Below are 17,955 nucleotides of genomic sequence, written 5' to 3'. Positions count from 1 at the left end.
TATGGAGGACATGTACAGCCAACTTGACAACAAGGGACATGCATCATAATACAGAGAAGTGCAGAAATGTTACCTCATTGTTGTTTTAGAATGGCCATGAAGAGAAGGGTGAATGTAGATCACAGAGCTCCATTGTGCAGTGTCTACCGACCGACCAGTCCTGTCAAACTAGGAAATCTTAGGCTTTTGTCACTACAGAAGTATTTGGGAGGTTCTACTTTGGTCCAGTCAGTGTCAAAGAATGTAACTTGATGGCTTCTCCCAGAAGATAGCTACAGCATCCGAACTATCAGCCCCAGGCCAGTCTTATTATTTTTATTTGTTGGTTGATTTGGTTTGGTTTTTGAGTTACTTTCAGCTTATTCCTGGTTCTGAGCTAGCTCTAAGCCTGTTCCTGGTAGGCTCCGGAACCATTTTAGTATCTGGGCTTGAACCCAGGATAGCCATGTGCTGGCAAAGTGCCTTACTTGCACTTACTATCTCTCAGCCCCATCTCCTTTTGTTGTTGTTTTGTTTTGTTTTTTGGTCACACCCGGCAACTTCCAGAGGTTACTCCTGGCTCTTCGCTCAAAAATTGCCCCTGGCAGGCTCAGGGATGCCGGGAATTGAATCACCATCTGTCCTGGGTCGGCCTGTGCAAGGCAAACACCCCTATTTTTGTGCTATCTCTCTGGCCTCATCATTTTTTTTTGGGGGGGGGCACACCCGTTGACGCTCAGGGGTTACTCCTGGCTATACTCTCAGAAATCGCTCCTGGGTTGGGGGACCATATGGGATGCTGGGGGATCAAACCCCTCTCCGTCCTCAGTTAGTGTGGGCAAGGCAGATGCTTTACCGCTTGCACCACCTCTCCAGCCCCCTTTTGGTTTCTTAATGCAAGAAAATATAGATTATCTGGAATAAGTTATGAGTTTTGTTGTTGTTTTGTTGTTTTTTGTTTGTTTGGGGGTCACATCTGGCGACTCTCAGGGGTTACTCTTGGCTATGCGCTCAGAAGTTGCCCATTGCCTTTGGGGACCATATGGGAAGCCAGGTACCTTACCCAGTTCCATCCTGGGTCAGCCACGTGCAAGGCAAACGCCATACCGCTGTGCTATCGCTCCAGCCCCAGGGTATGAGTTTTGATCATTAGATTACAGGTCAGGTGACCAGGGAGAAAATATGAATGTGTGGTTACTATAGAACATGGAAGGAAATATGGTACAGATTGGAATATATATTAAGATTAGTTTTCTTTTTTGGAAGCTCTGCAGATAAGGGGAAAATGTACTTACCTTGTCATGAATTTGACACTAATGTTGCTTACATTTAGTCTGTGGCTTTTTATGAAATATTTGAAAGTAGAACGAGCATACATTTACTAATAGATTTAGCCACAAAATATCGTCCACATATAAATGTCAGTAAATGAACCCAAAGATTGCTAATTATTTTTTAAAAGCAACTCATACACATTGCATTCAGACTCCCTAAATTTTCTAGAATGTTTTCTATAGAAAACATCGTTGAGTTGTTTTGTTTGCTTGTTTTTGGTGTCGAGGGCACCAGAATCTGTAACACTCAGAAGTTTTTTCACCAGCCAGGACTTCCACTCCTTTCTTAAAGGACAAAAGCCCTATGCTATGTACTTCTTGCTCATGGTAACAGACTATGGCACATAAAGTGTGGTAAGGAGCTTGATAGGTGATTTGCTTTTATAAACCATGATAGGCCCAGCGATTTGGAGGTAGGTAAACACAAAGGTTCATCCTGATCTCTTGTAAAGATTGTCCTTCAGGATGTTGAAAGAAATAAAATGTCTCAATAAAAGTCAGAGAAAGGATTTATTTGCTGACCAAAGTGAACTTTCCAACTTGGCAACAGTTGCAGACAAATTTGATTGTGAGAGCAGTGTGCCAACATCAACAAATGGGAAATGGCTATTCTATGCTTTGTTACAAGGTAATATTTTTACCCTGAAAGAAACAGTGTTCTAGGGGCCAGAACGGTGGCGCTTTTAGGCGTCTGCCTTGCAAGCGCTAGCCTAGGACAGACCACGCACGGTTCCATCCCCCGGTGTCCCATATGGTTCCCCCAAGCCAGGAGCGATTTCTGAGCGCTTAGCCAGGAGTAATCCCTGAGCGTTAATGGGTGTGACCCAAAAATAAAAAACAAAACAAACAAAATAAAACAAAAAAGGAAGAAACAGTAAAACAAACGTTATTTCTGGAAATGGGCTTCTGGCTTGCATTTATAGGATATAGATTTTTATTATTATTAAAAACTCTCCGAACCTAAATAATATCGACTGAGAAATAGAAGGCACAGACAAATTAAAAATGATTTAGATAAAGAACAACGATTTACAAAGTTATTAATAGTTGAGTTTTAGGCATATAGTATTTTAAAACCTACTCTACCACCAGTGTCAACTCCAACCACCAGTATTCCTATAGCCATCATCTACACACACACACACACACACACACACACACACACACACACACACACACACACACCCGCCTGCCACCTTGACTTCTTATAAAGGCTGGTGGTTGCAACTTATATTTCATGTTTTCAGTGTTGTTGAATCTGTGCTTTGCATTTGTAGCTGTATCACTTTTCCATATCAGCTATATAATGGAAGCCCTCGCCCCTGTTCCATTTCTTCCTTTTCTCCCCCCCCCCCCATTACTTCCTTTTCTCATCTTCTATCTTGATTTCTTTCTTTCTCTGTATTCCCTAAGCTCTGGGGTCAAGGGTGGTCTAGGCATTCTCCCCTCCTTTACTACATTGCATTTTTCCATCCAGTTATTCTGTATATCACAGATAAGGGAGATAATCCTGTGTTTATCTTTCTTCTGGCTTACTTTTTTCAACATGGTATCTTCCAGTTCAAAACAAGGCTCAGTAAATTGCATAGTGTCATTGTTACTTGCAGCTCCATTGTATTCGTTGTGTAATGATACCACATCATTGTAATTTATTCATCTGTGGCTGGACACTTATCAAATGGTATAAAATATGAGTGATTCCAGGTTTTAGCTATTGTACTATTGCAGAAATAAATAATGGTGTGCATACATTCTTTTGAATGAATGTTTCTAAGGCCTGGGATAGATGTCTCTAAGTGGAACTGCTGGGTTACATAGCAGCTCGATTCTAAGTTTTCTGAAGACTCCCCATACCTTTTCTCCACAGTCGTTGAACCAGACAATATTCCCATTAGCCGCAGAAGAGAGTTCCTTTTTCACCAGCACAGATTGTTCCAATTATTTTTGGTATGTGCCATTTTCACTGGTGTGAGATGATTATCTTGTCTTGATTTGTATTTCCCTAATGATAAGTGATGCTGAAGCAGGCACAAACAAAAAATTTTAAAGTATCAGTCCTAGGGGCCAGAGAGATAGTATGGAGGTAGGGCATTTGCCTTTGCTTGCAGAAGGACTTTGGTTTGAATCCCGGCATCCCATATGGTCCCCTGAGCCTGCCAGGAGCAATTTCTGAGCACAGAGCCAGGAGTAACCCTTAAGCACCGCCGGGTGTGACCCAGAAACAAACAAACAAACAAACAAAAAGTATTAGTCCTAAGTTTATACGGGGACCTGTCGATTATGTGTCTATTGCTCAGATCTGAGACTGGCTCTCTTGATGCTTAACAGAGTTTTTTTGGTTTTTGTTTGTTTGGTTTTTGGTTTTTGGGTCACACCCGGCAGCGCTCAGGGGTTCCTCCTGGCTCTATGCTCAGAAATTGCTCCTGGCAGGCTCAGGGGACCATATGGGATGCCAGGATTCGAATCACCGTCCTTCTGCATGCAAGGCAAACACCCTGCCTCCATGCTATCTCTCTGGCCCCCATAGCAGTAATTGATTCCACGTTGGTACTATTTTACTGCATGTCTGCTGCATAGAACATAGTTTCCTTTTGATTATAAGTCAACGCTGATGGTTTTACATTTTTGTCTGCTAGATGAGAGAAGTGGGGGGGGGTCCCCACTTATTAGTGATATGCTCACAGGGCTAACAAATAAATAATGTTCATTTTAATTAGGCCCGCAGGAGCCCTTAACTGCCAGCAGAGGGCGGAGGACAGGCCGCAGCTCTCGGAGGACGGGCTCGGGAGGCGTCCGGGCCAACTCCGGAGCGCAGTGGGGGTGGGACCGGGGTCTCGCCGGGACGCCCCTTCTCAGCAGTGGGCCTGCGCTGTACCCCGGGAGCCGCGATGGAGGGGGGCCCACAGACCGTCGGCCAGGTAAGTGGTGCCTGCCTGGTCGGGGTGGCTCCCTAGTCCAGGCTTGGCGTGGCAATTGCCCTCAACTGAGTTGTTGGGGTTCATGATAATTTAGTTCTCCCTTTTTCTCTTGGAGCTCCTCGGAGTCATTTGTCAAGTTGTTCTCGATGCTTTTCTGCAAACCCTTCCCGCCTTGGGCTGCGGTGGAGCCTTCTCAGGGGAGGCGGAGTGCTGGCATTTGGTCCCCAGAAGTCCAGAGGTCTCTTTGCCTTGCAAAACCGACCCTGCAGATCCGACCCTAATCCCTTCCCTTAACCCTCAACACTTGAGAAAAAGCTCCCGCCCCCCCTCTTCTCCTTTAGCTAGTTGAAATCATTTTGCTACGGACCAAGTTTTGGGTTTCAACTCTCTTTTGTTGACTGTCCTACTTGGTCAAACTTGCTGAGTTTTCTTCTTCGGAGGGAAGCTGGCCTTTGCTTTGTTGCAGGCGTGCCTGCAGATCCGAACACTTTTCTTGATCATGACTTTGACGTTGGTTGGATGGAGGGATTTCCTTTTAGAGAAGGGGAACCAATTCTTTGCCTTTTACTTGAATAAGCATGACAGTGTTTATAAAACAGTCGAGGCACTCAGGTTATTATTGAATGAACAAAGAATGGGCTTATTACAGGGCCTTCCAGATTTGCATCTGTGGGCTCAAACAAAGGCAAATCTAAGACCTGCAGTGTACAAGCTTAGTCTGCTTGCCTTTCTTACTATTCCCTAAACAAAGCAGTATAGCGAGAGTGTTTTCTGGGTTAGAAGGTTCTAGACTATTTATGGACATGATAGGTAGCAAGAGATTCGAAATGCCATTGGAAGAACTTGCTAATAGGATTGAGAGATAGAAAGGGGTTAAGGCACTTGCCTTGCGTGTAGCCCATCCTGATTTTAACCTCAGCCATCATATGTGTTTCCTGAGCACTGCCAGGAATGCCTCCTGCCCCCTCAACCCCAGTCACAGAGCCAGGGGTAGCTTCTGAATACCGTTGTGTGTGATCCAAAATACTCTCCCTCTACCCCAAACAAGTAAGTAAAAAGCTGCTAATACCAAGCAGAGAAGGGTTGTTTGTATTGCTTCTGTGTCTAAGAGAAGGAGCCCCGCTCCTTACACTTTTGATGCATCCTAGAATCTTTCTTGGGAGGAGGGGTTCACAATCTTAGTGGGCTGATTTGTCGGTAGCTGCATAAATGAACTTAAGTAAAAGCTGTAAATGAGGAATATAATGTCTACAGAATTCCTACACTCCTCATAGATCAGGGGTCTCAAACTCAATTTACCTTGGGGCCGCAGGAGGCAAAGTCGGGGTGAGGCAGGGCCGCATAAGGGATTTCTCTTACCGAATATTCGCAATAAAAAATCGCATTAGTAAGAAAAAAAATAGCAAAAAAATCGCATTAAACATTTGCATACCCTGAACGGAGCTGCTCGGGGAATGCAAATGTTTAATGCAATTTTTTCCTTACTAATGCGATTTTTATTGCGATTATTCGGTAAGCGAATAATCGCAAATACTGCGATATTTGAAGGCGGGCCGCGGGCCACAAAATGTTGTACAGAGGGCCGCAAACGGCCCGCGGGCCGCGAGTTTGAGACCACTGTCATAGATAGTGACTTAATGCTAGAGCACTTGCCATGTAATGTGGGAGGCCCTTGGTTTGAGTCCTGACACTGCCAAAAACCAACCAACCAAACAAACAAACAAACAAACAAAAAACACCCCAAAACCAAAACAAACCAACTTGTGTTGGTTTAAATGTTATGAGTACTGGTGGAAGAGTCAATAGTTGTTATTTTAAATATTGTCAAGGATTTACCAAATAATTTCCAGGAATCTACCCAGCTTATTCTCTATGTGGGGCTTTGGTCTATCCTGTTTTTGTGAGCTTTTGTTTTTGTGGTTCTCTGTTCAGGAATCACTGGAGGCCTTGGGGGACTTTTGGAAATCAAACTCAGTCTGGCTGCATGCAAGGCAAACTTCCTACTTGCTGTGCTATTGCTCCAGCCCTACGCCACTGATTTCTTTAATTAACATGATGCCCTCAGGCACCGTCCATATTGTAACAGAGGCAAGATTTCATCTTCCCATACACTACAACTTCTTTATCTATCATTAGATATTTGGGTTGTTTTCATATCCTGGCTATTGTACTTAGTGCTCTAATGAAGAGAAGTGTGCCTATGTATTTTTGAATGAATGTTTTTGTATCCTTGGGATAAATCCTAAGAATAGGAATCTGTGATACATATGAGAACTCAATTTTAATTTCTTGAGGAATCTCCATATTTCCTATAGAAACTAGACAACCTTCCCACCAATAGCGAATGCAGGTTTCTTTCTCATAGCATCTCTGCTAACATGGGTTGTTTCCACTTTGTATTGTTTTGTTTTTGGTTTCTTTCTTTTTTTTTTTTTTTTTTTTTTTTTTTGCGGGGGTGGGGGGGCTCACTCAACAGTGCCTCTGGATTATTCCTGGCTCTGCTTTCAGAGATTACTTCTGGCAGATTCGGGGGGACCATATAGGATGCAGGTGATTGAAATTGGATCTGCCATGTGCAAGGAAAATATTTTACCCACTGTATTATTGCTCCAGCCCCCAAGTTTCCATATATATATATGACATTCTTTCTGTTGTGAGGTGGTTTCTCATTGTTATGCAATGCATTTCTTGAGGATGATGAATACTGTTTTATATGCATATAGGCTGTTTATATGTCTTTTTTAAGAGAAGTATATTGATCTCACCTCAATGTTTTTATTTTAAATCATTTTATTCTTTTTTTATTTTGGACTTTTGGGCCACACCTGGTGACACTCAGGGGTTACTCCTTGCTCTGCACTCAGAAATCACTCCTGGCCTTGGGGACCATATGGGACACCAGAGGAATGAACCTCGGTCCGTTCTAGGTCAGCCATGTGCAAGGCAAATGCCCTACCGCTGCACCACTGCTCTGGCCGTCTCACTTCAATGTTTTGAGTAGAGTTATACTGGTTTTCTTGTTGTAGAACTTCATGAGTACTTTATATATTTTGGATATTGGCCTTTATCTGATGTATGGTGTGCTAATATTTTCTCCCATTTAGTAAGGTGTCTCTTTTAGCTCTTTAGTTTCTTTCATTGCAAAAACTTTTTTGCTTGATGTAGTTTGCTCGATTTAGCTTATTTTGCTTTTGCTATCTTTATCAATGAAATAAAATCATTGACTATTTCTCTGAGCTTCATATTACATATTTTTAGATGAATGCTTATGAAAGCAGAGAATTTAAGTGAGTCAAGAGTTGTAGTGGAAAAGGTAAAAGCATATCAATTTATTGACTACTTTATATTGTATAATTATCTAAAATTATAAAGGACACCTTGTTTAAATGTAATAGGATTTCCCTGGATGAGTGCTGTTTGAGCCAGTATTGATTAAAGCCATAAAGATTTGCCATCTTATGGATTTCAGCATTTATTGAAGCTAATTTAAAACCTACATTGTAGAAATACAAAGCTAGCCTTTTGTCTTTTGTTTATTAAGTTATTTTAATATAGTTTGGATTTCCAACATTCAAACTGTGAACTTCTATTTCTTTTTCATTTTTAATCCTTTGTGTACTCAACTTTATTTCTTTGATTTGCTTTTTCTTTTCTATGATTAATGAATGTGCTTCTCTCTGATATTTTATGCTAAGCACTACTTCCTATGCTCAGGAGGACCAGATCTGGTTCCAGGGATTGAACCCAGGTCTGCCATGGGCAAGGCAAAAGCCCTACCCTTTGTAGTATTTCTCTGGCCCCTACTCTTTTGTACTTACATGTTTCCATTTCTTAAAAGACTCAAATCAATTAAAGCCAGGATAATGTGCTTCCCCATGGCAGTGGTTACTTTATAGAGTATAAGACCTGCAGGCTTAAAGTGACTTTTTGTTTGTTTGTTTGTTTGTTTTTCGGGCCACACCGTTTGATGCTCAGGGGTTACTCCTGGCTAAGCGCTCAGAAATTGCCCCTGGCTTGGGGGGACCATATGGGACGCCAGGGGATCGAACCGTGGTCCTTCCTAGGCTAGCGCTTGCAAGGCAGACACCTTACCTCTAGCGCCACCTCACCAGTCCCTAAAGTGACTTTTAATTACTCCTTTGCTGTGGCATGTGGATGCCATGGATACTTTCGCACATAATCCTTAGGATCAAGATTTTAGTTCACAGAGGTCTGGGGAAATAGCAGGCTGGTACACATGACTGGCACGTGAAAGTCCTTACATTTATTCCCATCACCACATGCACCCCAAGCTGTAAGATTCTGGCCAGCTATAATATTGATCCCTTTGGGGAGTGCTCCCCTAATCCCCTGAGAACTGCTGTGGACCCAACTTTTTGTCAAAAATACCTTCAGAACTCCATGTCTCTTTTCTTTATTTATGTATTTATGTATTTATTTATTTATTTTGGTTTTTGTATCACAGCTGGCAGTGCTCAGGGGTTACTCCTGGCTCTGTGCTCAGAAATCACTCCTGGCAGGCTCAGGGGATCATATGGGATGCCGGGATTTGAACCACCATCCGTCTGCATGCAAAGCAAACGCCCTACCGCTATGCTATCTCTCTGACCCTCCATTAAACTCCATTGTGACTTTTTTGGGTGAATTGAGTCTGAATCTTGCACAGTGTATAAATCTTTCTCCTGAATATGCTATAGATGGGGTGGAGCATCAATGACTAGTTTAGATATCTGAATCATCTATTTCATCTATTTTAACTTCACTAATTTTTAATTAATCACAATATGTTTGCCAGTTTCCCTACCAGTGTACAGTCATGGTGTTTTCACTTTCTAAGAATTATAAATGTTCTTGCCTCCATGTGCACACTGAATTATTGGATTGTCTATAATCATCTTCGATCCTATTAAGCAGGAGTCCTCAAACTTTTTAAACAGGGGACCAGTTCATTGGAGGGTCTGACTATAGTAAAAACAAAACTTATGAACGAATTCTTATGCACACTGCATATATCTTATTTTGCAATGAAGAAACAAAACAGATACAAATACAGTATGTGGCCCTCGGGCCATAGTTTGAGGACCACTGCTTAAGCATTGAAAATTATTCTCTAAAGATATGGAAACAATTGACATTCCCATTGCATCTTATTATTTAAAATGTCTGTTTTGATGACATGGTTATAACACTTTCATGGCACTGATATACAAAGTGACTGTTGCCCACTATCACCATCCAAGTATCTAAGTCTTTCTACCACTGTTCCGTTGTCACTTCCCTCCTCTTCATGCTCTCCCATCTCTTGCCTTATACTTGATAACTTGAGCTTTGTGATCTGAGACCAAGGGTGTATTATCTTTTTTTGGGGGGTGGAGAATTGGGTCATACCCAAAACTTGGGGTTACTCCTGGCTTTGAACTCAGAATTTGCTTCTGACAGGCTCAGAGGACCATTTATGGGCTGCTGGAGACTTGAACCCAGGTTCTTTCTGGGTTTTCTGTGTGCAAGGCAAACATCCACCACTGTGCTATAGCTCTGGTCCTGAGGGTATGTTATATTTTGATATTGTTTATTCCCTTGATTTTTTCTTTTTTTTTTTTTTCATCCCTAGTACTAACTGAACTACCTAACAAGTTGTGGTAGGAAATGTTTACCATCTATATAAATTTTTAATTATAGGGAAACTATTATTTTTCTAAAAGCTTATTATCCTTTGAAAATTAATTTATATTTTCCCCCAAATGAGCATTCTTTTTTTTTTGTTTGTTTGTTTTTTGTTTTTGGGCCACACCCGGCAGTGCTCAGGGGTTATACCTGCTGTCTGCTCAGAAATAGCTCCTGGCAGGCACGGGGGACCATATGGGACACCGGGATTTGAACCAACCACCTTTGGTCCTGGATCAACTGCTTTCAAGGCAAACGCCGCTGTGCTATCTCTCTGGGCCCCAAATGAGCATTCTTAATAAATAATTAAAATTGTTTCATACTTGTTTTCAGGTATTAAGTAAAGGAGATTCAAGCCTTGCCACAGAATCACAGGAAGAGTTAGAGGAAACTCCTAGTCCAGTTGTGGATGAGAATATGGTGTCAGCTAAAAAACAGCCAAATTTTCATAACTGGAGTAATGACTGGAGCTTTTGGGTAATATTTCTATATTTATCATATCTACATTTTAATTGTGTGTGCAAGTTTTCTTTAGTTATATAATATTTCATGTAATATATAACTTTTCTTATTGACATTTAGTTTTTCTTTTTTCTTTTTTCTTTTTAATAATATCTTTATTTAAACACCGTGATAGTTTTGCTTTTTAAGTTTAGTTTTATCTGTTGTCCCAGACAGTCATGATTGTGCTCTCCTTTGGCCACTAGAAGGCACTATTGTCTGGTTTTATTTTTGTCTTGTTTTGTTTTATTTTGTTTTGGGGCCACAGTTCGCTGTGCTCAGAGGTTACCTCTGGTTTTGCATCCGGGATTAACTCCTGGCGGGTTTGGGGATTGTATAAAATGCTCAGATCTAATCTGCGTTGGCTGTGTGCAAGGCAAGCAAGCGCCCTCTCTGCTGTACTATATCTTTGGCCCTGTTGTCTGGTTTTTATAGTGACTTCTTCAAAGTCCATGAAAGCAAACTAGAGAATTGGATTCCAGTTTATTGTTGTTCACTGTGTTGGCAAAAGAATATCATTATGTAGAAACCTTATTCTTAGAATTGCTGAAAGATCAGCTACTTTTTGTAATTTTGATTTAAATAATTATGTCCTTTACCTGTAAGGAAGTTTTATTTGACCTGAAGCATATAGTAATTATATAGTAGCCTTTTGTTTTTTACTGTCTTGGATAAGAATGAGACTTAATCAGCTTTAGGTGAATGGGAAGTTTTAAGTCAGGAGTTTCATGTTATATTGCATTGTGCTCCTGTGGTTATATAATCTGGCGAGGCTCAGGTTTCCCTACTGAAAACTCATATTACTGCTCAGGTGTAGTTTTTTTTTTTTTTATATATAAGAATAGTATTTCTGTTCCTCTGTGATTGCTAACATTTATTATATAGTCAAGGGCTAATTGAAAACATAGCAATTTCTACTATGAGTTATTTAATAGAATTTAATATAATGTAACATAAGTAAGATTTATAGAACTTGTAAGGCATGTATAGTTAAAATATGAATTTGTTAGTAAGTTGTCTTATTAAATACAAATTAAAGATTAGAACTGAAGAAAAGCCAATAATATCCCAAAAATCAAAATCAAAGTTTATACTGATCTATCTTATAGTAGGTTAATTCCTCAAGTCTTTTGGAGTCTGAATATATTTTGGACCTAGTTTTTATAAGCCTCATTATATTAGTTTCCTTATTGTGGTTGAACAGAATGTTGGAGAGAGGGGAGTTTCTTGGTAAAAACATATGCATAGTAGCATGAAATGATAAAAGAAGAGTTAAAAATGTATAACAACCTGTATTCCTTAATGTGGAGGCCAAAAGTGTATAGAACTGAACTGGTTTTTAATACATTTCTACAATAACTAGTAGGATCGATGGGTTTATATGTCTGGTTTTTTGTTTGTTTGTTTTGGATCACACCCAGTGATGGTCAGGGGCAACTCCTAGCTCTGCCCTCAAGAATCACTTGTGGTGGGCTTGGGGGGGGGACCATATGGAATGTAGGAGATCAAATCCAGGTTAGCTGCATGCAAGGCTAGCACCCTACCTACCCACTGTACTAGCTTTGGAAGTAGGACAAAGATGTAATGGTAAAACATATACCTTGCAAGAGACCTGCTTTTTATCCCTGGCATTGGAAAAACATTAGGCTGGGAAGAAAAAGGAGAAAGATTGTTCTCTCTCTCTCTGCTCCTTAACTAGATCTTTTTTTCCCACTAACCCCCATGTGTCTCATTTACTTTTCCCAGCAGTAGAGTGGACTTAGAATGAGTACAATATGATAGCAGAGTATACAAAGTGACCCAGAAGTATCACAAGTCCCATATCGTAACTGGATAACAGTCAGGGAGCACATAAAAACCGTTTAACCAAGAGTTAAAGGACTTTTAGTTCTTTCAATGAAACTTCCAAGGAAACTTGATTTATGCCCATTTACTATAGGAAGATTTTTACCACTTTTAAAAGTTTTGATACTTAGAATTATGCTCCAGAGATACGACAGTTTACTGCTTAGTATTTTCTGGTCTGGCTGGTCCATTGCTTTACAGTTGTGAATTTAGTGGGCAGCTTGATGTCATTGAATGAACTAGAGATTGGGAACCAACATCTAGGCAGGATGTATGCACTGTGTCCATAGTTTCACTATGCGGTTCTCTTGAATATGTTGTTTAACCTGACATCAGTGGCTTTATTTACAAAATTAGGGATTAGGTCATAGCTTTGCCACACTGGTGGGTCTTGAATAAATAAAAGAAAGAAGGTGTAGAGAGAGGTGCTATAACACCCATTTTAAGATAACTTTTGTCAGTTATTAAAAAAAAAAAACTGGCACATTCATATGAAGCACCTTTACTTTTGCTTCTGGGCCATGCTGGCAGTGCTCAGAGCTCACCCTAGGCTCTGTGTTCAGGATATTCGCTCCCTTTGAGCTCAATGAATCATATCGGGTGCTGAATATTGAATCCAGGTTTTCAGAGCAAGACTTATCTGCTGCACTATCTCTCTTATCTAGGATCACCTTTTCTCAGGTGAACCAGGAGTTAGCTTTAAGAGTTGGAGTACATTTCTTACATGCCTGAGGCCACAGAGTCCATCTTGGCATTCATACTCCCACTCCAACACTGTCTTGGCACACCCTGGTGCTTCTTGGTTCAAGCACTGAACTGTTTTGATTCTCTCTGGAAAAGGCCCTGAGCATTGCTTAGGAGTCCCCCATCATCACTAAAGCAACAAAATATCTGACATAAAATGATTTTAAAAAGTACTGCATAAGGGCCTGGAGAGATAGCACAGCGGTGTTTGCCTTGCAAGCAGCCAATGCAGAACCAAAGGTGGTTGGTTCGAATCCCGGTGTCCCATATGGTCCCCCGTGCCTGCCAAGAGCTATTTCTGAGCAGACAGCCAGGAGTAACCCCTGAGCACCGCCGGGTGTGACCCAAAAAAAAAAAAAAAAAAAAAAAAAAAAAAGAAAAGTACTGCATAAGATCTGTTTGAATTATTAAAAAATATATTTTGGGGCTGGAGAGATAGCATGGAGGTAGTGTGTTTGCCTTGCATGCAGAAGGTTGGTGGCTTGAATCCCGGCATCCCATATGGTCATCTGAGCCTGCCAGGAGCGATTTCTGAGCATAGAGCCAGGAGTAACTCCTGAGTGCTGCCAGGTGTGACCCAAAACCAAAACCAAAACAAAAAAAGAAAAATATATTTTGATGCTTTCCCTCAAATTAAAAAAAATTGTGAAAACTTAAATGAATACAAAAAAATGAGTCAAAATTTATGTAATTTTTTTTATTTGTTATTTGGGGGCTTTACCCAGTGATGCTCAGGGGCTACTCTTTGCTCATGGGAGCATAACATGGAGCTAAGTATTCCCCTTGTAGGCACAGAATGTGCTCTAGCCCTATGAGTTGCATCTCTGGGCCCTAAAGAGGTTTTTTTCTTTAAACTGATTTTCTTTGAGCCTTTATTCTTTTAATTTTTTTGCTGATTAATAGATCTGTTAAATGTTTTTTTTGACAATAGGATATCATAAATAACAGATAGTAAGATTGAATAGCTATTATTGATTGATAACAATTTCAATCCTATAATATAAAAGTATAATTTTAACTGTTAAACTTTTTTTTTTGGAAGGAGCCCCACATCCAGCTGTGTTCAGGATTACTCCTGACTCAGTGCTCAGGGGTCACTCCTGGTGGAATTTAGAGCAGTATATGGATGGTGCTTAGGATAAAATCTGGGTCAATTGTCACCCTCATTGTTGTACTGTTTTTCTGGGCTCCTGGAGATAATTTTTTTTTTTAATTTTATTTGTTTGGGGCCAGAGAGATAGCATGGAGGTAAGGCTCTTGCCTTGCATGCAGAAGGTTGATGGTTCAAATCCTGGCATCCCATATGGTCTCCTGAGCCTGTCAGGAGCGATTTTTAGCATGGAGCCAGGAGAAACCCCTGAGCGCTGCCGGGTGTGACCCAAAAAACAAAAAAAATAAATAAAATTTTTTTTGCTTGGGGGCCACAATCAGCAGTATCGAGGGCTGTTTTTGACTTTGTACTTAGGTGTGAGCCTCGACAGTGCTGGGGAGTAGGGAGTGTGGGAACACCGCATGCAGTGCCTGGGATCTAAGCACATGCAAGGCAAGTTGACTTACTTCCTGTCTATTTTTCCAGCTGAATAAGTTCTAATATTAACTCAAATCCTAATGTAATGGTAAAAAGTAAGTAAAATTTAGAAAGATAATTTAAAATAAATTTAATATTATATAAACTTTTATACTTTTGCTTTTGACTGTAGTAAAAATACATTACAAAAGAAAAAACCTAAAGAAAAACAAACATGTCTATATGTTTGTATATGTAACATAATAATATGTATACTTGTTTTTTGTAGAAATTATTTAGGTATAAATTTTCCTAGATCATACTCAAGGTTTTCTAATTGTATGTAAAACCAGAAGTTTTGATTCTGAGCTTTATCATTGACTTTGGCATAATCAAAGTTATATGTTATTAATAGGTAAACTTTTCTAGTTATACATGAGAGAGCAAATCTGACCAAAGTCTTATTATTTTTAAAAATTACCCTGGTTTATAATTACATAAGGAGGATTAATTATGTTGCACTATTTTTATTTTGGTGGAGGCCACACCTAGTAATGCTTAAGGATTACTCTTGGCTTTAGATTCAGAATTATTCTTGGTGGCACTCGAAGGACCATATGGAACGCTGAGGATTGAACCCGGGTCGACCATATGCAAGGCAAACATCATAGCCACTATAATATCTTTCTGACCCCACACTAAATTTTCTATGTGCAGCATAATTACAATTACATTATTGTAATATAAGTTAGCAACTTTAAAGGTTTTCAGTAATTATATAATGTTTTCTTCAACATGCCTATGTTTATTTCAGATTTTTCTTTTGAAAATTGATTTAAAAAATTCTAATTTCTGTTGGATTGAAATATTTCTTCAATAAAATAAGTTTGACCAGAGATATTGTGTGGAAGAAAGATACCCTTAGGTTTAAGGATAAGGAATAAGAGCTATTATTTCTGGCAATATGGAGTGAGGCCTATTTAATTTTTTGTTAGAGAGTACCTTTAGAAAGAATGGTTGAAACATCACAAACGTTTTTCAAAATACTTGACTGGGCCCACAAAATAGCAAGAGAAAACTCTAAGGACTAAAAGAGAAGAGGGAACTGAGTTGTAAGCACATGAGCTGATGAAGTAACAGCCCAGAGGAATTTATTAGTCTCAGTTACTACAGCTTTAATTGCCACTCTGGGGTAGAAGATGATGCTTTGGATGCATACAAATTAGAATTGAGAACTCTTTGTAATACCATGACCCTGGCAGAATTATACTTCTGTGAAAGTAAGACTAGGAAAAAAAACACAACCCTTTTTTTATGTTTGGTTTTTGGCCCATACCTGAAATAACACCTTGCTCAGGAGACCATATGGTGTGGGGATTAAACCTGGGCCTCCCACATACTCAGTATGCACTCTAGCAACAAATTGGTGTGTGTGTGTGTGTGTGTGTGTGTGTGTGTGTGTGTGTGTGCTGTTATTTACAGAAATATAGTATGGGGAAACTATGTTTTTTTCAGGTGAGGCCTGTTTGGCTGGCCTTTTTGAAGGTGCCTGGAACATGGGACAGTTATGCTCAACTAATCCAGCTAGCATACTGCATATGTGGAGAATGTGCTTAAGAATCCACTATGATGAGAAACATTTTATTTGTAAAAAAAAATTTAATAGATTTTTCTCTTCTCCTCTGATTGGTAGTTCTGAATGTTAGAATCTCCTCACCTCCACTGGCTTCACCCCCATTCCTGATCAAAGAAAGAAACCTAACTATATGATTACAAGTAAAAAAAAAATGAGATGGGCTGGAGCGATAGCATAGCAGTAGGGTGTTTGCTTTGCACATGGTCAATCTAGGACAGACCTTGGTTCTATTCCTCTGGAGTCCCATATGGTCCCCCCAAGTCAGGAGCAAATTCTGAGCACACAGCCAGGAGTAACCTCTGAGTGTCACAGGGTATAGCCTAAAAAGTAAAAATAAAAAAATAAAAAATAAAAATCACAGATCAGGTATTGGGAGGCCAGAGTGATAGTTAGGTTACTTGCTTTACATTTAACTGAACTGGATTTGTTATTGGCATCCTATATGTTGCCCTGACTCTTACTAGGTGTGATCCCTGAGCACAGAGTTAAGAGTAAGCTTGAAGCACTGTTAGTGTATCCCCAAAGCCAAAACCAGACAAACAGAAACACTAGGTATTGGCAGTCCTTCCATTTTCATTTGTGTGTAAAATTTTAAGATAAATGAGGAGACATAAAGCATTCATACATGTCAGAATGTTTCAGAAAACAAGTTTCAGTAGTTCAGCTTTTAATTTTTTTATAAAACTTTATTTATTGATTGATTGGCTTTTGGGCCACATCCGTTGGTGCTCAGAGATTACTCTTGGCTCTGCACTCAGAAATTGCTCCTGGCAGGCTCAGTGTTCAGGGACCACATGGGATGCCAGGGATCGAATTTGGGTCTGTCCCAGGTTGGTGGCATGCAAGGCAAATGTCCTACTGCTGTGCTCTCTCCCGTCCTAGTTCAGCTTTTAAAATACAAAATAAACCTGTTAAATTTTTCTAAATAGTGACAGCATTTGGATTTTCCAAATAAAAAAAGTAAATTAATTTTTTATTGATGGCAACTAAATGGAATCATACAATAGATCAGGCTTTTTGAGTTGCCTTATGTTTTTGTTTTGTTTTGGGGCCACACCAAGCAGTATTCAAGTCTTTTTTGTGACTCTGTGCTCAAGGATCACTCCTGACCATGTTCAGGGACCATATGTGGTACCAGAGGTTAATCCCTGGTTTACCTCATGTAAGGCAAAGGAGGTGCCATTTGAGATGTGGGGCTGAAGGACGTAAAAGTACACAAAAGAGAAGGAAGAGTAAGTATAGGCAGTGTTCTAATAAAGGAACGAGGCAGAATTGAGATAGAAATGAGATTGGCTTTCAACACACAACTTGTCAATAGGATGAGATATTATAAGTAAAAAAAAATGAGAAAGATTGAGGATGATTATTTCTAGGCTACTATTGGTCAGCATTATGGAGTTCACAGAAGGTGAGAAACCTATAAATTTGGAAAAGAGAAACACTGGGAGAGGGATAAGTTTGGGTTGTGGAGGGAGTTGACAAACCAAGTAAGATTTTTATTTTTATTTTGGGGCCATACCCGGTGACACTCAGGGGTTACTCCTGGCTATGCGCTCAGAAATCACTCCTGGCTTGGGGGACCATATGGGACTCTGGGGATCAAACTGTAGTCTGTCCTAGGTCAGATGTTTGCAAGGCAAATACCTTAACTGCTGTGGCTCTGCTCCAGCCCCATGTTTTTGTTTTTAAGTTGGAGACGAATACTTAATATACAAGTAGAAATGGCTGTTAAGCTATTAGGTATATAATTTGAGTCTCAGCAGACATAAAATGAAGGTAGAAGTGAGGGCCCAGAGCGATAGCACAGCAGTAGGGTGTTTGCCTTAC

At 40.0% G+C, this 17,955-nt stretch overlaps 1 protein-coding gene across 1 annotated transcript in view; it reads left to right on the top strand.

Moving 5' to 3' along the window:
- The first annotated feature begins 4,093 nt into the window (after positions 1-4,093).
- Positions 4,094-17,955, top strand: part of GRAMD1C (GRAM domain containing 1C) — a 92,245-nt gene continuing 78,383 nt past the window's right edge. The window contains exons 1-2 of the mRNA XM_049785771.1: positions 4,094-4,231; positions 10,229-10,372. Coding sequence (XP_049641728.1) covers positions 4,202-4,231; positions 10,229-10,372 — 174 coding nt within the window. The 5' untranslated portion in view covers positions 4,094-4,201. The remainder of the gene's footprint in view (positions 4,232-10,228; positions 10,373-17,955) is intronic.

This window comes from Suncus etruscus, chromosome 13 (genome assembly GCF_024139225.1).
Source record: "Suncus etruscus isolate mSunEtr1 chromosome 13, mSunEtr1.pri.cur, whole genome shotgun sequence".
NCBI lineage: Eukaryota > Metazoa > Chordata > Mammalia > Eulipotyphla > Soricidae > Suncus > Suncus etruscus.
The sequence above is the reverse complement of the archived record's forward strand: the minus strand, read 5'-3'. Positions and strand labels throughout refer to the sequence as shown.